The 27711-nt window shown below is 40.4% G+C and overlaps 1 protein-coding gene across 2 annotated transcripts in view; it reads left to right on the top strand.

The window, feature by feature from the left end:
• The first annotated feature begins 445 nt into the window (after nt 1-445).
• mxi1 (max interactor 1, dimerization protein) overlaps nt 446-27711 on the top strand; it is a 47500-nt gene continuing 20234 nt past the window's right edge. Inside the window, exons 1-3 of one of the 2 annotated variants that reach the window (XM_054778689.1) lie at nt 446-14052; nt 16093-16195; nt 26638-26667. In XM_054778689.1, coding sequence (XP_054634664.1) covers nt 13824-14052; nt 16093-16195; nt 26638-26667 — 362 coding nt within the window. In that variant the 5' untranslated portion in view covers nt 446-13823. Of the gene's footprint in view, nt 14053-14820; nt 15906-16092; nt 16196-26637; nt 26668-27711 lie in introns of those variants that run through there. The other variant, XM_054778690.1, reaches the window with a different exon arrangement.

Raw genomic sequence — 27711 nt, 5'->3', positions numbered from 1 at the left:
GACAATATAATAAAGAGAAATGTCATATGGGAGGCACTTGCAGTACTCTCCTCATCCTGAAGGGGTGGGGGCGTGCGTGAGCTGGAAGGTGTCACTTCTGTCCTTCCATAGAGAGAAAAAGCCAGCGAGAGAGAGTTTAGACTCTTAAATGGGCATTTTTAGGGCTTTTTATGAGTGCGTCCATTATCTGAGGTATTTCACCATTCGCGGGGGGGTCTTAGAATGTCACACCATATTGCATTTCCATGGGAACGGATAACTTTGTTGTTATTGTATGCGTTTAAAATGTCAAAATTTGTACTGCAGTACTGTGTGTATAGTGATATACACTTCTGATCCAAATTTTAAGACCAGTTGAAAAATTGCAAGCATTTACATTTTGCAATGTTGGATCTTAAGGAGGTTCTGAGTATAGTTTCAAAATGCAAAAAAGAAGAAATGGGAGTGAGGCAAAATATTGGTTTGAGTAAGCAATTTATTGCAAACTCGCAAGGTAAAACAGGCTTTTCATCAGCTGATCAAAAGTTCAAGATCATAGTGCAAATGAAATCTGAAACCCCCAAAGTAGAAATAAAATGTTCAAAAAAGGACTCAGTAATGAGTAGCTGCGCCATTCTTCTGAAAACTTGGTTTGGGCATGCTTGATTCCAGGAGGCTAGTTGTTGCTGAATGTTGCTCCTGGTGGTGAAGATGGCTTCACAAAGGGCATCTACTGTCTTGAATTGATCTCCATTTTTGAAACTTCCCTTGTCATCCATCCCCAAATGTTCTCAATTAGATTTAGATCAGGGGAACATGCAGGATGGACCAAAAGAGTCGTGTTATTTCTCTGGAAGAAGTCCTTTGTCAGGCGGGCATTGTCAACTGCAGCATTGTCCTGTCGAAAGAGTCGGTCATTACCACACAGACTTCAATCATGAGGTATGCGTCCTGCAACATCTCCACATAGCCAGCTGCCGTTTGATGCCCCTGCATAACTTGAAGACATTTTTTTGGGTCTACCACTTGTCTTTTTTCTTCCATAACCCTCAGGATCTTTGAAGAAGTTTCGAATGATTGTCTTACTGCATCCAACCACGGAAGCAATGGCGCACTGCGAGAGGCCTTGCTTGTGCAGCTCAACAGTCCGACCTCGTTCAAAGAGAGAAAGCTTTTTTGCCTTTTCCATCAAGAGATCATGACAGTGTGAATACCTGACAGAAAATGACACTCAATCCACATTTTTACCAAGATTTTAGCTTTGAAAGGCTGTGGTCTTAAACTTTTTATCAGCTGATGAACAGCTTATTTCACTTAAATTCATAAATTGCTTACTACATTTTTTTTGTCTAACTTCCATTTCTTCTTTTTGCATTTTGAAGCTCCACTTTGAACCTCCTTAAGATCCAACAGTGCCAAATGCACTTTTTTTCAACTGGTCTTAACATTTTGATCAGGAGTGCATGTGAAGCAAGACATTTTCAAAGGCTTTTGTAACAGGATGTAATACAGTTGAACAGGCCAAACTGAGACATTTGGAATTTGGACCCCTGACCATCTGGGTACATGAAGCCGCACACACACACACAGACCAACACACAGGCAGCGCGCCTTCTCCTGCTGGGCCCCGTCTTATCCTAATGGGATTGCCATGGTGGAAGTATCCCAATAATGCAAATAATTAAATCAGCAAGGACGCAAAGAAAGGTTCCTGCTCTGCTTGCTGGCAGCAACCCCGGCCAGACTGAACACTCTACCCCCTCCCACAGACAAAAAAAAAAAACACTGAGGGGACTAGAGGGGGAGGAAGGAGATTTGCAGACAGACTCCAGGCGGAGGAAGGTACAGGAGTTGGAAAGGACCAAGTAACTGGCAAAACAAAGAGCAGAAATGGGGCCTTGGATGATAGAAAAGAAGAGGATTTTGCTTTCAATTGCACTCAAGGAAGTTTGCTCAAATCACACAAAAATACACAAATACCACCAGAGGAAATGGACTCTTGAAAGGTTATTTGTAAGCAGAGGATTAACACAGTATATTAACTATTGTTCAAAAGTTTTACTAGCTTTGTTGTTTTGGATGTTTGAGAAGTTTCGTATATGAACAAATATACTTGGACACACATCATTAAACCTAGTTATGCAACGACAAAAGCTTCCGCTCTGCTGGGAATACTTTGGAGTGCGTCTGTGGGAATCCAGTGATCCAGAAAAAAAGTCTTGTCACAACTGATTAGATATTAAATGATTAGAAGGAGTGTTGGATCAACACTTTTGTCTATTTAGTGTCATTTTAAGATACAAATTATTGGTGGGTGATACTGCAAAATTTGATATCAATCAGGTACCATGTTAATACAGGGAATGTAATGCCGTTACTCATACTGATACTTTTTTTAAATCATTGAACATACTGAAGGATTTTGCATGGAATTTTGTTCATAGTGATTATAATTGGAATATAACATTTTAGGTAAACAAAAAAAATATTTTAATCACCACACTTGTGAGAAATGTAACAATATACACATGAAATATAAGAAATGTAACATTAAGGACTTATTTCCTTACGTGACTTCTTGTTTATAAACTATATAACAGTATCGTCGTCCATCGCCGCTTCGTGCTTCCAATTTCACAGGTTTTGCAAAAGTTAATTAGTACATCATGTTGTTCTGTAGTTGAATACGGCTTATTATTACTTTAAAAAATATGCATATTTAAGACAATTTTACATGTTTTTTTGCCCAAGTTAAGCATTTTCAAGCATTAACATGGCTAAATGAACTGAAACATACAGTAAATATACGGCATTCAAAAATGTATGTTATATTCTGCAGTGGTCACTAGGTGTCAGTAATGTTACTGTAATGTTCGATGAGACACACAAGCGTAGTTTTTTATTGAAGGTTTGAATTATCTCACAACAGGCACAATAATCCCGAAAAAAACCACGTACCACTGCTGTGGCCGCAAAGCTGAAAGTCAACTCTGAACCCCCGTGTGAACAACACACTCAAGCACGAGTCTTATTTATATCTTAAAGGAAAACTTTTTTTGGAATTTTGCCCATCATCCACTGTAAGACATGACCATTTTATCTGTTTTTATATCTTTAAAGCGCACAGAGAAGAGAAAGACGTGTGTACATGTCTCAAATGCGGATTGTGGATGATGGGCAAAATCCCCCAAAAAAGTACAGTTTTCCATTAAATGGCTTATTTACTCTTATTGTGTCTACTATATTGGGTAATATGAGCGTAAAGGTGAATATACAGGTGTTATTTAATGTATTGAAGGAAGATCGTAAACAGGTTTTCTATGCTCTAACTACTGTACGAAAATATTCCACTTATAAATAAGGGATCCTACCTCAAATGCACATATAACAGTCAGGTTTGGAACCAATTAACTACGATAAATGAGGGACTACTGTATCTAAATATACAGTAACATAAATATTCTGCATATAAATATACAGTAACCGTATTAACAATGTAACAATAAGAACAACACAACAAAAACACGGACATTTGTGAAAATAAACTGAGAAGAGCAGTGAAAAATATCCATCTCATCACACTAGTTTTGATTCGATACTGATACTATTCTTGGTATTGATACAATTGATAGGTCCATCCCTACTAGGAATTGGGGAAGTGACAACAGGAAGAAAATATTGTCACAGCCTCTTCTGCACGTTTTCCTTGTTTTGCTTTTCTCTTCCCCCACACCCTCTTCATCGTCACTATGCAAATAGTTACGTGGGGTTTGACAGTGTACGCTTTACCTGCAGCATGACGCCCTTCCTGACCCCACTGACTTTACAAGGATGAGCAAATGAAGTAAGTTGAGGCCCTCTCTGCTTATGACAGACCTGAACTTTTTTCTTCATCCGTTAAGTTCCTCTACATGACCCCCGTTACTCCTGCCCTCCCATACCGGTCATTAGTCCTTTGAACCTGCACTCTTTCTCCCTCGCTGCAACTCACGCATGCCCTCCTCCTCTGGTCTTCATCTGCTCCATCTCTGTAATTTACAGAGGAGACACACAGCCCCAAGGCCCTTTGCTAATCAGACAGGGGGTGCATGATGTGTGGGGCTTGTTTTTACAGTTTTAGTGGAGAGAGGTGCCACTGAGACACTTTGTCTGGGGCCTGTGTGAATAAATGACAGGCCAGTGGGACCAGAAGAAAATAATATTCTTGACAGGCACAGGAAGAATTCAACAATACTCCCGTCGCTACAATATCATACCAAAACAGAAGAATCAAAATAAAAAATGGAGGAAATTGAGGAAAGCTATACCAACAAACTGGTTTAAAAATCTTTTAGTTTTGTCCATTCTCCTTAAGTCTATGGTGAAAGTCACAAATAAATGTGCAAGCAATGGTTAGTTTCGGTTTTGATATTGGCTATGTCAACAACTGCCTATGTCAGCGTCAGTTGGCAGTCCAGAGGGCGTTGAGATAATTGAGCTCCACTGTACTTTGGTTTGGTGGACATCTGCACTCTACTACTCCGAGTTATATTTAGTGGATATAGCAATGCTACAACATGTCTAACGTTGGCCTAATACTTGTACAAAGTATGTTTATGTATTTCTGAGGCCACAGCTGCGTTGTCTGCGCAAGAATTTTCATTAGCGTCGCTTGCCTTGGTTTAGTTGTGTGCGTGTCTTAGAAAGTGTATTTGTGTAATCACTGATAGTGTCAACCACCCTTTTGTTTTTGCGGTTTATGTAAGTGTATATTTTTGCATGTTGCAGGCTTTTTTTTTTTCCTCTTTCCCGCCGTCCATTGTCACCAGATGTCCGTGCCTGGGAACAGAAGTGAACAATGGTCACAGAGAGCCAAAGGGCAATGGCTTGGGGAGTGGTGACATCAGTCTGTCATCTCACAGGTTTGTACTCCACCCGTACTCCCATCCCAGCACAACAGTGCTTGTGAGCTGGTTGGAGCTGTTTCAAAAGTGTGCTCCAACACCCTAGGAAACATCCAAAAATGGAGGATGGAGGTGAGAATTGCGATGTGCAACAGTAGTGGCATCAGCTGTGTTTGGGTGAGGAATAGGGTGGAGTGCAGCTGTCTAATGTGTTGTTTTGATACAGTATCACGAGGAAGGGCTGAGAATATCCTGGAGTACAGATAAAACCCAGGAAGCCTTTCCCCCAGCGGCCACTCGTTTTGAGCCAAACAAAAGAAAAGTCTGACTGGGATCTTGATGGAAGAAAGATAAGTGTCTTCATTAGAAAGTCCTGACAAAGCAGGGAAACACACGGATCACAGGGGAAAAGAAGCATACAGGCTGTAGTGTCAGTGGCGGTTTCAATGTGAGATGAGGCTGACACTGCTTTGTCACTCTCACCTCGTCATTTTCCTCCCCTCAGCCTGACGGACGGTGTTTGGAGGAGACTGCGAGTACACACAAGCACCTGTGCTTGCTCACTGTCAGTTTGCAGAGTGACTTTTGTAAATATAATGTAAATAAAACACAGCGGCAGCTATTGTGGTGCAGCTGGGGCTAATTGAGCCTTGGGATCCATGAACGTAAACGCCACCCTGGCTGGGTCGGTGGCGAGCCAAAGAATTACATAATTGGCCTACTGAGAGAACAACAGCAGGCATGACACGTATTCAGTGTTTGTGTGTTTAGGCTTGACCTCCCACGAAGAACCAGTATCGCATGAGAACGATGAGGACAGGAGCGGGAGGTTAAGGATGAGGGTTGCTTTCAGAGCGTTTGTTAGCCACACTGCATAAAGGCCAAAACAAAAGAGGTTGATTTAGGACAGCTCTTACTCTCAGGCTCATGCTATACTCTTGGGAAATGCCTTTTATGAAGTAAAACTATAAATTTACTGCATTGTGCCTGATTTTACAAATGTTGTACCACTGATTGATAATTACAATTACATTTGCTAAATGTCTCTAGGATCAAAAGGCCAGCATGAGAATGGGAAGCTGAAGGGTGTTTCTTTTTTTAAGAAAGCCTAACAGACAGGAAATATGGCTGTTAAAAGGTCAGTTGCATGAACGACTACTGCAAAAATCTCTGAAGGCCCACTTGAAGGGCAAATGTGCCATTTGGGAAGGATTTTAGACTTGTATCCAATGTTACTTAATTTCTATACATACAGTATTCACCACTCTTTCCACCATTCTGACTCGTTCTTTATATTCTTTTCGTACCGCCTCAGTGAGAGTGAATAGAGACGCACATTGAGCGTTACCTAATCACGCAGGAAAAACTCTTGCTGAAATGGTCTTTGTGAATGATGTAAGTCATTGACATTTATGAAAATGTGAGATTTCACAGGAAGCAATAATGGGCAAAAAAATATCCATTGTAGCTGCATCGTTTTATGACATGTCTCCCATTCTGATGATGCACATGATTTGAGAGTTTCATTTAGTGGGAGCACTACATCGTCACCCCTCAGAGATGATTTTGACTCAGGGAGGATGCAAAATGGCTCCAGCAAAACATGCAAAAACAGACACAGGAAATGAAGTACAACGGGCTGACAGTAGTTACTGCAATGTGAAATTCACCAGGGTCAACTAGCATCATAACTACTGTATGGTCGCCCATAGACAAATTGTATAGCGAATGTTGAAATGAATCATTATGATTAATTCAATTGTTTGTACGATGAAGCAACAACCAAAGATTGCAAGTATTAAAAGGATACATATTCACTGCTCAATAAATCGAATTCAATCCAATTAATCGGATCCAGACATCCAAAAATATTAACAAAAAAAGGCACTCCTCATCAAAATTTTAAGATCAGTTGAAAAATGTTCAGAATTTGTACATTCTTTAACATTTTTAACAGTTCTATGTGCAAAATAACAAAATGGGAGAGAGACAAAATTTGTTTTGAGTTAGCAATTTATTGCAAACACCCATTAAACTTAACTAGGCTGTTCATCTGCTGATCAAAAGTTTAAGACCAGAGCTCAAAAACTCACCAAAACCACCCTAAAAAGTATATAGATATTTTTAAAAGGACTCAGTAAGTAGCTGTGACATTCTTGTTAATCACCTCAAAAATTGGTTTGGGCATGCTTGATGCCAGTGTTTTCGGGAGGCTAGTAGGAATCCAGGTGGTGAATATGGCTTCACGGAGGGCATCCACTCTCTGTCTTTTTGTATACTTCACTTGCCATCCATCCTCAAATGTTCTCAATTAGATTTAGATCAGGGGAACACCCAGGATGGTCCAAAAGAGTGACGTTATTCCTCTGGAAGTTCTTTGTCAGGCGGGCATTGGCAACTGTAGCGCTGTGCTGTTGAAAAAGCCAGTCATTACCACACAGACGAGGGCCTTCAGCCGTGGTATATGTCCCCTGCAACATCTCCACATAGCCATCTGGTGTTTGACGCCCCTGCACAACCTGAAGTTCCATTGAAGGGGGAAAAAAACACCCCAGATCATGATGTAATTGTTGTTTGAAATAAATTGCTTACTCTAAATATTTTTTGTCCCATTCCCATTTATTCTCTTTGCATTTTGAAGCTCTACTTAGAACCTCCTTAAGATCCAAAATTGCAAAATGTAAATTATTGCAATTTTTCCGCTGGTCTTAAAATTTTCATCAGGAGTGTGCATACTTTTTTTTTTTTTTTTTAATTGCTATCATTCGCAACTTTCTTGGGCCACATGGCAAGTTACTTAACAGTCACACTGTTGTCCTCAAAAATGACCATCAGTTAGGGTGCTTTATTTGGACACCTGATTCCACGTAATGACACGGTACAAGGCAAACAGATTAGTTTGTTACAGTGAACAAAAGCCGAGGCAGAATTGAACCGAACCGAATCATACAAAAACTGAGGCGTTGTGACGAATAAGCATTGTGACAAACAATGCTCGCAAAACTATGCATATTGTAATGTTTCCTTAGCTCACCATTATAAAAATGTGAAGCTGTAACGTTTAATCATTTCGCTTTGGGAGACATTGACAATGGATTTTAGCCCATTTCCGCTTGATGTTGCTTGTTTGTCCCTTAGGCTCAGAAAAATGAGATTTTGCATACCCCTTTGTCTCCATGTCTCCTCTTGATGTCTGTGCTCTGTAGCTTAGTGGTTCATTTGTGTCCCATTGTTTGACTTGGGAGTTGCCTTTTGATTCAAGCAAGGAGCTTCCTTTAATCGTAGCAATAGCATGAAGAGAATTTGGTGAATTTTTGTTGGGGAGGGTTGGCGGGGGGAGTTACAAACAATGTGTCTGTGGGACATCCATAACCCAGAGCCGTAATGTCTCAGAAGTCTTTACCTTCACACTGAGACAAGTGACCCCCGCCTGCTTTGCAGCATTCCAGAAGACCCTAAGCTGTTTGAAGAAAAAAAAAATGACAAAGCGATAATGACTTCACATAATAAAACACAGTATGTGTTTATGTGGAGCTAAGCATTTGATACCACTAAACAGCAACACCCTGCAACCTGATCGGCCACCTACAGTACAGTGCATACAGTATGAGAAGCTGCTTCATCCACTCCATGCTGCTGCTGAACTGCACAATGCTGTTATGGCTGTGAAAATGACACTGCACTAAATGTGTCAATCACGGCCAGATTGCTTAACAACAAAATGGACGCAAACATCTTGGCATCTGGCCATTGACTGGTAAGAGGAGAGTGAGGGCAGAACAAAGTGGAGAGATGGAGCAGCATCGAGAACTAAGGTAGCGCAACAGGATAAGCTACTGTGAGGGTGTCGGTTTATTTTTATCATTTCAAACCATACATCTTCAAAACTGGGGCCGAGTGGTTAGCATGTTGGCCACACAGTCAGGAGATTGGGAATACCTTGGTTCGAATCTCCATGTGGAGTGGCCATCTCTGTGTGGAGTTTGCATGTTCTCCCCATGTGAGCGTGGGTTTCTCCGGGTACTCCGGTTTCCTCCCACATTCCAAAAACATGCATGTTAGGTTAATATGTACCCTGCGATTGGCTGGCGACCAGTCCAGGGTGTACCCCGCCTCTCGCTTGAAGTCAGCTGGGATAGGCTCCAGCTTACCCCCGCGACCCAAATTAGGATAAGCGGCATAGAAAATTGATGGATGGATAACTTCAAAATTGACAATAACACAGCAATGGCAAATCCACTCAGGCGCCGCTCATGGTTTTCATCCCACAAAAGTATTCTGTATATAAAGTAAATTACTGAATACTAGGGATGAGCTGGATACTCACTTTAGACGAGTATCCGTTACAGAGAATGCATTTTTGCCGAAACGAGTACAGCTTGTCATTATCCGTAATCGTGATGAAGGAAAATCCTCATTGGGTAACTACTTTCTATGTATTCTCTCTTCACGCTCTGTGATTGGCCAGTCACACACAGAGACCGCCCCTACCTAGACAGACTCGCTACAGCCAGAGAGAGGAGCCATAGAAAGTAGTTACCCAATGAGGACAGACACAATACAGACAGTGACTCTCTGCTTGCTTGGCTCGACTCCAGGTGACGTTCTGTATTTCCACCACGAGGCGCCTGCAAGCCTGCTTTTCATTCAGGTTTTCAGTTAATAATGTGAGAACACTAAAAACAAATGCATTCTGAAAATGTGAGTTGTGGATACCAGCATTTTGTTAATGTTCTGGTAAAAAAACAAAAATATTCGCTTTGTTTGATGTTGAAATAAGCTATGAAGATGCATGTAATCTATGTGATCGGTATCGGTATCGGCCGATTTCACTCGTGGATGGTCGGTATCGGTATTGGCAGCGTAAAAACCTGATCGAAGCATCCCTACAGTACCCATATAGCTGAATATAAACAATGTATATAGCAACTTCTGATCAATCCATGTCAATTTCAGACTTAAACTAATGAACCAATTTAAGCTCCACCCATTTCAGGTGAAACCACACCCACTTCTGGTCTATGCCCCGCCCACTCTGAGTACAGATATGGATACAGATCATTTAGATGGGTGAACAGATACAGATACAGATAGTGGTGTACTCGCTCATCCCTACTGAATACACTATCTACAAACTCAGTTACCCTTGTTATTACACGTTCTTTATTATTTTCTTTCTATATTAGAAAATTGTAACCTGGCACATGTTAAATAGAGGGAGTCAACTATCAGTATCAGTAATTGAGATGCAACAGAAACCTCCGCTTCCCTGTTTGGATCTTCAGGATCCAGTGTGTTTGTCGTGTAAACGATCATCCAAAAGGGCAGTTTTATCCATGTTCAGTTGAATGCGATGTCATGCAAACGGACCCTCAAAATAGGAAGGCTTAAACAGGCTTCCGTCTGGACAGCTTACAAAGGGTGGGGCAGGGACCTTTAGAGATTCCCCCATGTGTTGGACTTGAAAGTTTCTGTCTGTGTGAACTTTACATCAAACGAACACGGGCTGCTGCTGGCGCTTTGAAGTGGCAAAGGGGAGCTCAGAGCCGAACACAGGCCTGCCTTGACATGTTCGGGCTGGAAATGGACTCTACCGCAGTATGAAAATGGCTCGTCGAAAGGTCTACTGAGAGTGGTACGAGATCAAGGCTCGGGACATTCCTGTCACCTGTTGATGTAAAAACGTACTACTGTATAGAATGTTTTATGTGTTGTTTATTTGTTTTATTTTTAACTGTTTAAGTTTATGATGACATTTTTGCAGACATTTTTGCTGGATCTATCTATCTATCTATCTATCTATCTATCTATCTATCTATCTATCTATCTGTCTGTCTGTCTGTCTGTCTGTCTGTCTGTCTGTCTGTCTGTCTGTCTGTCTGTCTGTCTGTCTGTCTGTCTGTCTGTCTGTCCGTCCGTCCGTCCGTCCGTCCCTCCGTCCGTCCGTCCGTCCCTTTGTCCCTCCGTCCGTCCGTCCCTCCGTCCCTCCGTCCCTCTCTACATCTACTGCATGGACTGATAAAATATGTGCTCCCCCTGATGGTATTTTATGCTCAACAAGTTGTTGTATGAAGTATTCTAAAAGCAAGAAGGGAATGGTGAAACGGCCACATACTACTGCTCTTATTTTCTATTATGGGAACAATAGGAATAGCTGAGCATAGTGTAGTATATAGTGTTTTCAGACGTTTTCAAATATAGTAAATACTGGCTTTAACCTTTACTGAATTATGCCGAAGTTTGATGGAGTGACTGTAGTTGGGAACGGTTGTCTTCTCTCTGTGACTGACTAGCTACTAGTTCAGAGTGTACCCGACCTTTTGCCCAAAGTCAGCTATGATAGGCTCCAGCTCACTCGTAACCCTGAGCACGACAGGCCGTAGAAATTGAATGAACTCCATGTCAAGAGGGGGCAATGTATGTCGTCAAATATGATATGTTGACTCATGCAAATGAACAAGGACGTCCTTTAAATAAAGTTAGAAAATACACTTTTGACAGTCACTTATGTTGTGTCTTTAAATATGTAGTTAACTCATGTCTAAAGACAAATGCCAAAATCATGTCTTAAGGTACAGTATGTACAGTTTGTCAAGAGGCCAGCCCCAATGGGACAAAATGAGATGAAGCTGGCCTAGTTTAAAATACCCTTACCAATGATCTACTAAAAACGGGACAAAAAAATTTAAAAAAACACCTGGTGGTCGCTTTAATGAGCACTCACACCTGTATTTTTGCCACCAAACCAAATAATGCAAAGGTAAGCATATGCATGTAAGTATCGCCTTAACTGGATAGCGTATGGGAGGTGTACCTTGTCCGACAAAGGTTCCGCCTCCAAAGCAACATGACGTCTTCTGGCTCATATTCGATGGTAGGACTTTTGTTTCTACACCGGAATTTTTACCAGCTGACGTTTTACCAGCTGAGACATATCGAAGAGGATGCAAATTACTTAAAGATGTTAAAAAGTTTCCTGGAGATGTGCTACAAGGAAAGATATGCTACGCCGTGTCTAACAACTTCACCAAACTGTAATTAGCAACACAACTCCTTTGTTCAAAAGAACCAGGTATGTTTACACGTGCGTGCTTACATTTTACTCAACCATCACCTTGTTCTGCTCGCATTTGGTGATATTATATTTGGCGTTTCGGTGCATTGGTGCGGCCGGCATTTACACTTGCCTCACTTAGGAGTCAAGTCTGCTTGGAGGTGGACCAAGACCCACCTGTCAGATGGTCTCAATGCACCTATTTGGTCCGGTCCTGGGTTTGGTGGACTGCGTTTGGGCTTGACAAAGCTGGCCTGTCAAATCTTATAGTAATGTAATACTATTGTCATTTACAGATCAAATTAAAGCCACAAAATTAATACGGAGTCACCTTTGTTACGAGCTCGTTTTCCTGAGTAAAGATTATAATAGTGTGGTTTGATGTGTGTGGGTCACAGGCGCAGCGTGTTTTTACAAGAGTAGCAACGTTTTCACACGCAAAATCATTTATTGCTATATTGATTCTGTGTTTTATTAGACATTTCATCATCCTCCACAGCCGCTACACCCCCCCACCTCCCCTTTATCAATGCCGCCCTACGCACTCGCGTGTAATGCACATGCCAGAAACCGCCACTGCCTTCAGGATTTTGTGATGGCACTAAATCTCGCAAACTCAACCAATTCTTGCACATTACGCGCAACCTCGCAACTTTGTCTAATCTATATGTGACCGGTACACATTTTGGCCAATCATCGTCATTTTCGCCAATCGTATTTCTCCCTGAGTAGTGCTCAAACGCATACTGTATGTCAAATGTCTAACCAATGAAATGTGTGGAAGAATAAATAGGAATCCTCATCCTTGGTGCCCTCTAGAGAATGGCATCCTGGGCAATTTCCCATGTGGCCCAAATCAAAAACCGCCACCGCGTGGAACTTTACTTAAAGGCAACTGCTGCCTCGAGCACGCCAACTTCCGAACATGCCTCAAGCCTTATACCCCTATAGATAACACACACATATACAACACATGATTGTTATATATGTGTTATATATGATAATGCTAGATAATGCCACTAACGTTAGCTATCATTAAATGTATACCCTATTGTAACAACAGATTGTCTGCAAATAGCAAATTGCTTCTCTGAGGCTGCTTTTGTGTGTGTGCACGCGCTACGGACATGTATGTGTCTACGAGGCAAGCGTCACCATGAATGCCAGCTGTCATCTTATTTGACTCGAAATGAAGTGTCCGAAATTGTTTACGCAGTTAAATTTTTAATTGTGTAAAATTGTATACGCATTTTTTGTTCAATCTGTTTTTTTAAACCACCATTGATAACATATGCTAGCCTAGGGGTCACCAACGTGGTGCCCGCGGGCACCAGGTAGCCCCCCACGACCACATGAGGCGCCTGCAAGCCTGCTTTTCATTCAGGTTTTCAGTTAATAATTTGAGAACACTAGAAAGAAAAGTATTCTGAAACATAAAATGTGAGTTGTGGATACCAGCATTTTGTGAATGTTTTGGTAAAACGAGCATATTTGATCTGTTTGGGTTGAAATAAGGTATGAAAATCATTTCTACAAAAATGAGTAGCTCGTGGCCATTTTCATTTTCTAAAAGTAGCTCTCGCAAGAAAAAACGTTGGTGACCCCTGTGCTAGACGGTGGTGGTGTTATTTTATGTTTTGGTTAAAAAAATATATTTTTGAGGCAGTTGATATAAAAAAGTACCTTTATTTGACAGGCAAAAGGACCATGCGGAGCTCCACGGCTGGAGGGGGCGGGCTTTAGTTTTTCTATGCACCAGCATCCACTTACATTGGCTGCTGCTCCACATTGGATATCCCGCATTCATAAAAAAGGGGCTCCATCTGACACGAATATCTTCCCCAGGAACAAGTCTCACTGTTCATTTGAGCTGTACCTCCCCGCCGCCACGCAAACTCGCAGGAAAAATGGCCAAAAGTGAGAGCCAAAGAAGAAGTTTGAAGAGCGAGGAATTCTTCTTTGAATCCGATGGGTCTCTCTTGGATCAGCAAGACCTGGAGATGTCTAGTTATTCTTTCAATGACGTCTTCAACTCCAAAGACTCTCAAATGGAGCAGATCAACACGTTTCTCAAAAATGTCCAAGTGTTGCTGGAGGCTGCTCGCTTTCTTGAGAGCGCCGAGAGGAAGGACGGAAGTGAGTTTATTTGTGCTGCGTTGTGTCGTTTTGCATTTGACTAACACACTTCATTGTGAGCAGACAACAAAGAACTGAGTTCATTCAACTAAGTACTGTTTGGACTGTAAGCACAGCCTATGCTTGGGAACCACAAGGATATCTTACAACGTCATTATAACGTGGATCTTGTATTGGCATTATCTCCACGCAATCCATAGTACAGTGTATGCATCTCGCTAGGGTTTAGGGAATATGTCACTGATATGCATACAGTTCACAAATAGCAAATATGGCATATTGATTTACTGAGTGGGTGTGCATCCTGGCTTCCACTCAAATACAGTACATCTGACCACATTGCAGCGCCCTGCAACTCACTTCTGGGATGATGTCATTGCGCCCCCGCAGACTGATAAAAAAAGCCTTCAACTCGCATAAGAAAAAAAAACGTATGAGGCAATGTGATGCTGAAAGGCTCCATTAACAACATCTTTAGTTCAATCAGGATTTAGTCATCGTGTTTTATTAATATACTTCGGAATAGATTTTACTTATTCTTGTTCTGATGTTTTTATTCAGAAAGATAAGTGCATTTGGAAAGGAAAATGCCTATAAGTCAAACAGTCGGACTTAAAGGGCAATATTGAGCTGGAAATTCGCTCCAGCAGCTCTCAACATCTCCACTGTTCGCTCGATTGTTTGCTTCCTGCTATTTGTGGGCGTGTCTCACTGGTTTCCACATGGCGCAAATTCGCTCTTTGATTGGTTAAAGGAGTGCTCAGCCCCCGAAGTCTGTCAAAGGTATCTGCCAATGAAAGCACCCCTCGATAGCTACGTCACGTGTTGCTGGGCCTGGCTTTAACTGTCAACCACGCCCTTATGAACGTGGTGTATCATGGGATTTGTATGGTTTATTACGTGGAGAGTGGCCGTTTTATTGTCAAGTCACTGTAAAGGAAGATAATGATATCATGTAAGATATATTTTTTAATGTCTGGCCTATGGACTCACTAATAATGACGCTATGGATTTATTAGGAATAGACTCCAGCATACCCCCACGACCCAAGTGAGGGCAAGCGGCATAGAAGATGGATGGATTATTAACATAGAAATTCCATATATGTTTGCTCTCCTTTATAGTCATGTTGCTGCATTATTAACACCATCTATACATATCTAAATGTTACCGTACAGTTGCATCAACCAACCAGTTATTATATTACCGTTTCCATTAAGATGGCAATGTGAAGACAGGCCCCACTAAAACGTGACAAATTGTAGCGTGACAGTGTCACGGCAATAAGTGAAAAAAACACAGTTTCCCAGAATACCTTGCGTTTCTCCCGGGCCCGCCTCCTGTATGTTCCCGCCTCCACGCTGTGCAGTAAAGGAAAACAAACAGGAGAGCAGAGGAAACGAGCGGCAGCAGGCACTTTGTTGGCTCGCGTTTTCCTCGGGGAATTTTTTATATTATTTGTATTCGATTTTATAACAAAGTACCATCGTGTTTCTGAGAACATTTGACTATTTTCATACGCCGGTTTTAAGATTTTCTATCATCCTGGCGAGGATTGGCAGCTCGCTAGCCTGCAAGCACTGGAAACACGATTCCCCCTACTCGTGAAAGACCCCGAATAACATAACAAAACGAGTGTTTTAAAAATATATATATATTTAATTTATTTATTGTATTGATAACCGAAGCACTGTCTACCGTGTGCTTGCTGCAGCTAATGTTAAACGCTATAGAGGGCACAGGTAGCGATAAGGTGCACGACAGTCCGCCTCAGGAAAGAATGACGGCTGTTCAGCTAATGAATATCCAGCGATTATTGGAAGCCGCGGAATATCTCGAAAGGAGAGAACGAGGTAATGTTACCCAATGAAAGGTATCACTTGGCAGCATGTCATTGTCAGAACCCTTCCATGTGCTGGAGAGAATTTACCCGAAGCATGTTTACCTTCATCCAAGGGATCGTGGCAAATTGTTGACGGAAAAACTGTTGAAAATCGCTCATGGCATAACTGCTAACCATATATTCTCTTCTTTCGACAGAGTGTGAACACGGATATGCTTCGACGTTTCCGTCAAATCAGAACACAAACTATCAGAGGCAAAGGAAATTCCGGAATAAGAAATTCAACAGCAACCACAATAGGTGAGAGTACCTATCATTAGCTGATATTAATGACATTTCATGTATGGATTCGCTTCCTGCAGCACGCCATTAAACACTGCATTCCTACCATGTTATGGTGATATATGCTTATAAGGAATTGATAATGGCAGCATGGGAAAACATTAGTTTTATGTTTAATTTGCCAGAATGTAACGTTGGAGAAATGCACTTTACATCCTTTCATATCGCTGTTGTGTGCATTTGGGGGGGAAGGGAGGCAGCAACCTCTATTCATCAGCTGATTGCCACAGCGACTCCGGTGCCTGAGGCTAGGGATCGTGGTGAACGTGACGTCTTAAAAACGAAAAACGTCATTGTTTATTGTCGTGCAAACCTTCGTCACCAAACATCGTTTGGTTTTGTTTTAATAGTAAATATGGTCGTTTTTGCCTAAAGCAGTGCACTGTATAGGAGGTGGGGACAGTACTACCCTAAGGTGAAAAAAATAGCCTTACTATCAATATATACATGACAAGTGTTTACACTCATCCAAAGGTAAATACTAGGGGTGTCTTGAGAGGGGAAGATGCACAAGATTGGGTCCACGAGAACGAGATGATATTTTAACATAAATTATTTAAGAAAAGTACAATGAAAAAATGACTGGACAAACTATTTTATTTAACAGAGTCACAAAACAATGCAGGTGTGTTTTGAAATGTTTATTCTCCCACAAATTGACGCTAAACAATGTTATTGTTGATATTTTTTGAGACCAAATAAACCACTGTTATAATATATAAAGATAATAATACATAATAATATATCTTAATAATTACATATTTCCTTTAATGTCATCTTTAAGTTGTGAAATTGGCATTTGTGACATGTATTTTCTCACAGGCCAATTTGGACTGTCTGTCAAAGGCTGGCTTTACAATAGGGGTGTCAGCATTAATAGTTCCAGCTTGTCGTTGAACAATGCCACCTCACTGTTTTTGTCTGATCTACTTCTCTTTGTTTATTATGTCAGGGCTGTCCAGCTGTCCTTTGATATTTATAATTAAAAAAATCAATTTGTCATAAAAAAACATTATGCATATATTTAAAGACAGCTCTTTGTGTTTTTGTTAGTTATTAGTATCAACATTTTAACACTTTCTACTTGCATTGTGCCTTTTTACTCTATTTTTCCACTCTTTCTGTTTTTTTGTTTATTCTTTTTCGGCAATGAGCCACGTTCCACAGTTGGCCCTTTGGCCACAATTTGGACACCCATTGGTATTTTACCAGGAAGGTGAGGAGTGTGTCCAAGCTCTGCCTTCTTGACTCTGTCGCTGGTCAGGGGTTGCGTTGCATTGTGGAGGGTTTTATTCAGCTTTCAGACCGGCATTGCATGGCAATACTTAGGTACAATTGGAGACAAAGCTCCACTCCCGCTCGCCTACATGGCAGATACTTCACACTTGTATTAAATGACCAAATCAATGCATGACCCAAGGAACACTTCCTGACTTTCACTTTTAATGCCCACCCCTACTCGCTAAATATAGCGGCCACGTCGCTAAATTGTCAGCACAGGTCTTTTCCACTTAAGAGGTGAAGCGGAACCGGTCATTGCTGGTGTGTGTAAATAAAGTTGGCGCTCAGTCAGTTGTAACACGCGTAAATAGAACTGCTCGATGATTAAGGATGCAGACCGAACATTTACATGTTACATGTTTTGATCTGACAAATCTTAAGTAATTTTGATCAATTGTAGAATCACTATGGCCTCTGCTTGGACATTCAGACAACGGCAGCTGTTTGTGTATTATCATTCATAGTAACAATGCCAAAGTTCACAATCTGACTCGTTCTCGTGAGACAGCTTTTCTCCTTACGAGAAATCTCATCACGTTTTAATCACGCGAGATCTCGTGACTCCCTTAGTAACTACCATAATCCCTTTTGACTACGACTGGAATGCTTAATGGTCACGGCATTAAGCCTCATTTACACTTGTACGTGTTTTGTTTTCGCAGTGGTACGCAATTTTACGTGCCAATGAGAGTAAATTGCTCATAAACAGTTGTGAAGTATGTGTAAGTTGTGCGGGGCGGTGTGCCAGTGCGCAAAGAAAATATTGTAATGTATTTGTGGCATGCATAATTTCCATGAATGCAACGTGAACACACCATGAATGCACTGCAACCTGTCAAAAGCGTGTCTCAATCACATGAACATTAACTTTTACCCCCAGCTCTTGGAGCAAGTCAAGGGTAATTTTCAAGTAATTTCTGTAGCCTCTTGGATCTTCCTTCTGAATTTCTGTTAATAACTAATCACAAGGTCCAAAGCGATGTCTTCTAGTCAGCAGTTCCCTCTCTCAGACTGTCCATGCCTTCTTTTTTCTAGTTTGCCTCCTTCCTGCTCTTTGCACATTGTTTTTCTGCAGCTAATATAATAATATAGACTTGACTTTCTTTTCTAAAATGAGAACTTCTTCTCTGGAATTCAACATCTTGTAGGTCCCTTGCAAATAGAGGAATTGATGAAGCTCGGAGTGATGCATGTTGTTGCGTGGCATTACGTGGGACACAGCGGGATCAAATAATGGCATAATTGCTTCACAGATGCAGGAAGTGGTGGTGACAGTGCATACCCATGGGGGAACAATGCGCATCACATGTACTATTGTCGTGCACTAAACGTAAACAGTACAGACTAGGTGTAAATAAGTCTTGCGGGAGCGTGGTCATGGCGTGTCCACCATTTTCGGTCACGAATTACGTGCGAAGTGCATAATTTATGCATAAACAGAACGCAAAGAGTGCGCAAACTAATTTTCAGACGTGCCATAAATAAATATATAAACGAAACACACTGGCACGGGAAATTGCAGGACAATGCGGAGGCAAAATACATGCAAGTGTATTCTTCCAAGTGCGGAGCCGCTCCTCTTAAGTTACTATTCACCTCCGTGGCGGCAAATAAACAAAATAAAGTGGAGAAATAGCTAAACATGCAGCACACCAAGCAAGAGAGAGGAGGAGGAGACAAGAAGCCTTGCTAACCGCTATGCTAGTTTGAATATAAAGTAGCGAAACAATAGAATAATAAGTACTTAGTAAACTTTAACAGAAAGTAGCCTATCCTGTAACCTGTTTTGAAATGGTTCTGTTCTAATTTATATACCAAAGAATATATTGTCATATATACTGTTACAACAAGAGGCTGCAATATACTATATCACAATGTGGATTTTAGGCCATATCACCCATCCGTAATTCACACCTTATGGACATTTTAGAGCAGGGGTGTCCAAGCTGTTTCCAGCGAGGGCCGCATAGTGATAAATGAAAGGATGCAAGGGCCACTTTGATATTTTGTAAAGCAACACATGTAGATATGCTAAGGAGTTGTCTTTATTTCAAGAAAAACTGCATCTCAGCTTCGTGATATACAGTACTGTAGGTGAAAAAGCTGATTATTAGTATCAACTTCACGCTTTACGTCCCCACCCCCTTTCTTTTTTGCCTATTTTTTTCCAAAATGTTCAACTTTCTTCATAAATAATCTTGGTAAGTATATTTCTCATAATACTTTGACTTTATTCCCATGATATTTTAACTTTTCCCTAACCAAATTTTCCAGAAATCACAACTGTATTTTTTTGTTTTGTTTTGTTTTACAACTTAAAAAAAAATAAAAAAATCTTTAATATTTTAGAGTTTACTTGTTAGAGTACGTCTTTTTCCTGTTAATATTTTGATTTGTCCTGAAATTTTTGAAAGTTTTTCCAATTTCTGCTGTTTTTTCAATAGCTGTTCAAACTATTTTAAACCAAACCCTTTCTTTTTGTAAATGCTTTTCATGTAATTATTACTTTATTCCCAAAATATTATAACTTTTTCTCCCAACCAATTTTTTCAAAGTCTATTTAGTTTTGTGTCTCATGATATTTTTTTCTCTTTAGAGTATGACTTTTTTCTCTATTTTGACTTTTCATAAAATTACAGCTGTTTTTCCATTTCAGCAGTTTTATTTTTTTTCATTTTCAAACTATTTTAACTTTCTTCATGTAATTTTTTTTTTTGGGAATTATGACTTTAATTCCAAAGTATTTTTTCTCCCAACCTAATTTTCCAAAATGTAAGTTAATTTTGTTTTTTTTCTCATATTCCGACTTAAAAAAAAAAAGTCTTTTTCTTTAATATTTCAACTTTTATGCTACTAAAATTATGTTATTTTTCCTCATAATATTAGGTTACTTTATTCTTGTGAAATTACGACCTTTTTTCTCGCTGGAATGCGATTTTTTTCCCCCTCTTCATATTTTGACTAAATTCTTGTAAAATGCTGCTGATTGTTACAGTTTTGCTGTGTTGTTTTGTTTTGGTTTTCTTGTTAAGTTCTATTTTTAGAATGTGCCGCGGGCCATTAAAAAAACCAAAGCGCGGGCTGGAAATGGCCCCGGAGCTGCACTTTCAACACCCCTGTTTTAGAGTCTCCCAATTTTTAAAATTAGCCAAACATGCATGTTTTTGGAATGTGGGAAGAATACCGTGCAAAAACCCCCACACGCACCGGGAGAACATGCAGACTCAACATAGCGATAACCAACGATCTCTGTAGTCAACATAATTATTATTGTATTTTTTGCTTGCAGTGGTGTAGAACTCTACTGCATCTTCCTGAGCGGTGTTTCTAATATTTTGTCCTGTTTGTTTTGCTTACCGATGTAACAGATTGTGTAGGTTTACTTAACGATAGTCTGGTGCAAGTACATATGACATAAATAATTAGTTTAACTATCATGAAAGTATATCGCCTGTTTAAAATTGCAATGTACATTGATGCGTTATTTTGAGGGAACACATGTACACCACCTTGTTGGCTGCTTTTAAAGACTGAGCTTCTTCTGTGCTGCAGCGCATTCCACTGATGAATGAAACTTCCACATAGTAGATGATGGAAATTCTCTCAAATTAAGACCCATTGGCATTGCGTTCTCTCTTGGTGCAGGGCTGCTTACATTAATCTGTCAGTTGATAGTCATACATCAAACGAAAGCACCACTCTCTTGCTTGGAGCCCTTTAATATTAATGTGAGAGTGAGCAACAAACAGGAACTGCGTATTATTCATCATCAGTACAGAACACTGCTGACTTCTGCATGGCAACAGTCAAGATCATGTATTGGTTGAAGCTGTACTCATAATGCTTCCCGTGAGCTGGGAATGGTAATAATGTTGTAAAAATGCAATTAATTGGAAGGAGCACTGAAAATAATTTTGTGTGCGGTTGTCACAGGGAGTTCGATTTGACGTTATAGTGATCAAGCAAGATGGTGTCATGACAATGACATCATGGTGAAACGTCCTTGACTTTCGTACAATTTACATTAAATGCTAGCAATGTCTATCATCCTCTTTTTTACTATGATTATTCCCATAATTGCCCTATAGGATCAACCATTGACTCTGTCAATTCGTCTGCAGTGTACTTGGTTTCTATTTTTCATCAAAGCTTTTTACCACTGTACTGTACTCCTTTTTGAATTGTCACCAAACATCAGTTTTCATCCTACATATATGTGATGCCGTTATTCCCAATGGAATTGCACAGTGTGCCAACCAAAATATAAATCTTTGATCCTCTCTGGTCCCCTTGCAATTAATGACAGTTGTCATCCCATTGTCATGATAACATCTGCAACTCAATTCAAATAGATATTCTTGCATGTCATCTATCTCTACTAAACGACTAAGAATGATTACTGAGCAGTACGTACCCAAGGTTACTTATGTACATTCTGTGTTTGAGTGTGAAGATTGTCCCAATATAGTTTTCCTTTAATAGGGCATAGACGATTTAATAATACTTTTTATTTGAAGATAATATTGTTTTGGCTCTGGCTTGTTACAGCTGCCTTCTCTGTAACGTGTTAAGGCTTAAAGTGATGAGCTTATCTGACTGTCCTCACTTGCCTACCGTTTATAGCAGGGGTGCTTTATCTTAGTGACCCACTGTCTCTGTGTCTACACACATGCACACACACACACACACACGCATATACACTTGCATACATGCACAAATAATGTCCTCCAACAGAAGTAAGCATACTACAGTTGTGTGTGTGGCCTGGAGCCAGTTCATTATCTGGTTTGCCTTATTGTTGAGCTGCCGACACATTGCTATCTGATTCAGGATGAAGGGAAAGGGTTTGTGATGATAAAGTACTATAGGACAGCAGCCTGACTTAGAATGATCTCTGTGAAATTGCAACTATATAAAGAACGTAGAAAGGACCCATCTGATGGCTGGAGCTTACCTCAGCTCTGAATAATGGCGTGGCTGTCATGCTAATAGATGGTGTAGGTGAGATCAGTGTTGCTCCAAAATAGAATTCTAGTGAACATTATTTGTCATACATATGAGTACTTGGTCAGTGGTGCAAATAAAATTTACCAAAATTTCACTTCTGAACTTTATCTATTGCTTGATATTAGGCATGTCACGAGACAGCCAGTTCACGAGATGAAATGATACACGAGATTGGGTCCACGAGACAAGAGAAGACTTTAACATTAATTTTAAGAAAAATTATAAGAAAAGTAGAATGAAAAAATATGACTGGACAAACAAACTTTTGTATTTAACCGAGTCACAAAACAGTGCAGGTGTGTTTTGAAATGTTTATTGACCCAGAATGTCCAAATTTTTGAGACCAAATAAACAATTAATGTTATTATAATATGTTATAATAACAATATATCATATCATATATCATATCATTTCATAATACAGTCACCCCTCGTTTATCGCGGTTAACTGTTTAATTTATTTACTTTAGAAAGGGTTTAAAACAGAGTGGGGAAGAAGGACAAAGAAGCCAAAAACTTACCACTTCCACTCTATTATGTCAGACATGCCATGGCTGACTCTATGCAGTGTGACGGTAATCTAATGTCATGCCTCAGTGATGGAACATTACTCACGCCTAGTGGCCAGAATACTACATATACCTTTTGTCTTTCAGTATTTTTTTTTTATAATATGCCCTAGTCAGCCACAAAACAGCGATCATTTATTAATTAATTTCTGAAAAACGCGATAGAGCGCGTGAGCGATTATCAAACCACAATATTGCAAGGGACGGCTATAATGCGATATTTCCTTTTAATATGTCATCTGTCATTCTGTAAAGTTGTGGAATTGCCGTTTGTGGCATGTATTTTCTCACAGGCAATTTGTACTGTCTGTCAAACGTTTGCAACATTTCTTGAAATGCTGGCTTTTCAACTATATTTGAGCAGCATTTCTTTTGCAATGTTGCAAACTACACTTTCTGTGATGTTGTACACACGATTTTGCGATGCTCTGTTTGTATTAGTTTAGTTTAGAAAACTGGGTTGGGTGGATAGGTTTGTGGTGGGCAAGTTCATTTTGTTGCCACCACTTTTGAACAAATACAGCATACTGGCTCGTCCGTGTTGATGGGCTCACCTTACTCATTTGGTTGCTGGAATATGTAAATATATTTACAGAAAACTATGTGAAATGTTTGTACAGTAATGAATCATCTGCCAGAAACGCTCATTTTGTGCATCTCAGTTTCACAAATTGAATCACTGTCATTAGGAAGTAACACAATTATGTTAATATAGAAAAGATAAAAATATGACTATTGTTCTGGGTTTCATGCAGGACCACAGTATCAGTGTTCAACAATGGTTTGCTGAGGCAGAACACATTACCTGACCTCCACTGGGTTGTAGATTATGTATGTTTAAACCCTTCGACAACATACATGTCAGCATGTAAGCTCTTGTAGGCCAACTTCCACTTGAGTCCGACCTCGTTCTATTGTAATAGCTAGTAGTCAACCTGGCCATTGGCCTTGTCGTTTTGAGTAATATCCACTGACACAGCTGACTGCACAACCACTCTTGCATACCCAACTACATGAACAGTAATGTAGTCTAATGCAGACATATGGTGTTTTTATTCATGTTAATTATTAATTTGGGGTGGGATGTCCTCTAAGGCAGTCGTGTAGAACAATGGCGACATCGCCTTGTCTAAATCATGGCTACCATTATGGTAGGTGTCAGTGTACTTCATATTTGAGACATTGCAGCATCAATGGTGGTCTGTTTGCATGTCTCAGGGGAAAGATACACCTGTAACCCTCCCCCCTGCTGAAGAGAGTAAGATCTCTTCAGCAGAGGTGAGGTACACTTTGCGTGAATGGAACCTCGGTCATTTACACATAGGGCGGGGTTTGTTGTCTCCTTTCAATATGTTGCCACACAAAGCCAGTGTTTGGGACTAGCGCTTTCACTTTACATTATTAACAGAGCACTGAACCCTGCCCTGCTTCCTGCACAGGGCATGTACATGCTCACACTCTCACGAGCAGCGCATGCATGTAGACACACGCGCCCATCCCAAAAACACACTCAGTGTCAACCTAAGAGAACGCAAGTCGGTGTCACTTGTACATGCCTGCTGAGCAGCGCCGTGTGTTATTACCAGGAGATGATCGTGCTCTCCTGCCTGTCACATTGATGTTTGATGGTGCAAAGACTTGAGTGATCTACTCCTCGACTTGAACTTTGTTGGCGAATCTTATAATAATTACGTCCATCTATCTGCTATAGCATTTGCTATGCATGCTCACCAGGAGCTATAACTGAAATCCTGCTGACAAAAGGTAATTACAGTGTTGTCATATAGAGGCAACACTTTCCACCCACAATCACACCTACGGGAAATTCTGAGGTCCCCTTTAACCTGCTGTGGGAGGGAGCTGGAGGGAACCAACACATAAGGAGAACCCTCTTATTATTGTCAAGTGCAGGGCTCCAGACTGCGACTAAATGATCGCATTTTGTGAATACATTTTGAGACACCGCAGGTAAATTTTTCATCTAGCCGCGCATATGCGACCAGTTAATTTGCCGATTTTATTTTATTATTGTTGGATATTTTTTGGTGCTGACAAACTTCTGCTCTACACTTTAGCCCAGTAGTTGAGGCGCAAATTAGCTAGTTTGCCAACTGACATTAACTCCATAAGAAGAAGAGAAGGGACGAACCACCAAAAAAGGAGACAGTGGACCGATGCATGTGAGAGCGGGGGGGGGGGGGGCGAATGGCCACTGTGATTGGCTTACATTTGTAAAGAGGGCGGTATTGGAGTTACAATGTATGTAATGTAATGCTATTTGTGTTGTGTATAAAACAAGCACAATGTAACCGACGGTCTCTTTAAGATGACCACTGAAGTTGTGAAAGCTTAACGCATCGGAAAGATGACTACCAACACGTTTCCGGCCTTCAGAAAAAAGTGCTGTATGTTACATTCTGTCTAAGTGCATTGAACAAAAGTCTCTAAAAAGTAGCTTCCAGCAACATAAAAATAAAAGCGCAAAATGAATACAGACTCACCAGTGGTACGAGCCTTGAGTTTGTTTTCCAGGAAAAGATCATGACATTGTTGTTTGATGTGGGTGACAGGCAGTGTGCTAGACTGCATTAACTCAACACCGAACAAAATACAAACATGAGCACTCAACACGGACATAATAATGTCATCAGAGCTCGTCTTTATGCATTCACACACAACATCAGCATTTGGAAACAACCGTGAACGGGAAAAATGCAAGTCTTATTTGTGACAGCTTTGGACAAAGTTATACGTAACTCTCACTTTGTCTCGGAGCACACAACTATGGTACGTTCAATGACTGCTGGGAAACACTCCGCGGAACATAATGAAACAAAATGTCAGAAACATGCAAAAACAATGGTAACAGTACAGTTTATTATTGTCCAATAAAACAACCCTTATTTCCAAATTGATATATTACATATTATTTCATGTGATTATTTACAAAACCTTTTTTAAAAACTTATCTTTTTTTTAATCATCGTTTCTGAAAGTGATCAATGGCCCAGTTCGGCTCCACTCATGGACCGGTACCGGTCCATAGGTGTGATGACAGACTGGTTGTTTCTGGTCTACAGTAAACATTGAAGGAGTAATAAATAATTGTGCACAATCACATAATGTGATTTCATTTTAAGGTGAATATGATGCCACCCAAGGGGCCTTCCAGAAGTTAGGTGCAGAAACAGTGTGGTTAGAGAAGACAGTTGCCATTTATCGTTCAAGTGTTTATCAGTAATACAGTGAAAATGAGAGGAAATTTTAATATTTATTTTGCAAGTCAATTGTCTGCTTGCACTACTCAAATTTGAAGTTAGGAACCAATGTGCTCCTAGTAAAAAAAAAAAAAAGTTAGTCTGAAGTCCTGACGTGCAAGGTGTCATCATCATGATTAATAATTTAGTTAATACAGTTTATGATATGAAGTCAGTGTGTCTTAGTTTCTGTTAAGATGTATCCCCTGGATATAAGTGTCATAATTTCCTCATGAATAAGACAACGTGTGTCAAAATGTAATCTTTTTTTTTTTCTGCCCTTGCAGGTCCACACATAATGAGCTGGAGAAGAATAGGTGAGTGGACAATCATTTTAGCCACACATGCCTGTGAATATTTTCATTTATCCAGGTCATTGTATTCTTTTATCCAAACATTTGCATTCAAAGTTGCTTTCACACCAACTTTATTGTCCTGAATCAGGTGATGGGTTTGTAAAATCTAAAACAATCCAAGCAAATCAAACCAAACAAACCGCAAAATAAACTACAATATGCTGTAACAAGGAGCGAAAGGTGCCAGTATGAAAGCACCCCAAAAGTCACTCCCACTTCACACGTGCCCAGACACCTTCTTTTTATAATTAATGTAATCATTTCCTCCTCAACTGGTCCTTAGAAACGAAACTAACAGAGCAAACCACTTTACTAAATTATACAGCAGTTTGGTTGCTAAGGGCTTTAAATAAGCATGGAGGCAATCATGAAATTAGCCACGCCCAGAAGTTGTACATGTTCAGGGATCATATTAATATTCTGTAGATTGGTACATAATTGTGTGTATATATACATATATATACACATATATAATATAGTCATTTTTGTGCCTGACCTTGCTTCATCCATCCATCCATTCTCTATGCCACTTATCCTAATTAGGGTTGCGGAGGTATGCTGGAGCCTATCCCAGCTGACTTCGGTACACCCTGGACTGAACGCCAGCCAACCGCAGGGCACATGTAGACAAACAACCATTCACGCTCACATTCATACATATGGACAATTTAGAGTCGCCATGCATGTTTTTTGAATGTGGGAGGAAACCGGAGAAAACCCATGCACGGGAAGAACATGCAAACTCCACACAGAGATGCCCAACGGAGATTCGAAACACAGGTCTTCCCGATCTCCTGACTGTGTGGCCAACATGCTAACCACTGTGGCCCTGACCTTGCTTCAATGCAGTCATATTTTGGGTGGTATGGCGGCAGGCCTTTGCTTGTGATGGTTTCCTTTGAACACAGCAAACTCTGGTTTCTTAAAGGTCCTTATCTGATTTGAGTTCACCACCCACATAGGGTTCTCTCTGGTGTTTATGCAATGCGTGCAGACTTCACGAGT

The sequence above is a fragment of the Dunckerocampus dactyliophorus genome, chromosome 6, assembly GCF_027744805.1.
Source record: "Dunckerocampus dactyliophorus isolate RoL2022-P2 chromosome 6, RoL_Ddac_1.1, whole genome shotgun sequence".
Lineage (NCBI taxonomy): Eukaryota > Metazoa > Chordata > Actinopteri > Syngnathiformes > Syngnathidae > Dunckerocampus > Dunckerocampus dactyliophorus.
This window is presented reverse-complemented; position numbering and strand designations above follow the sequence as displayed.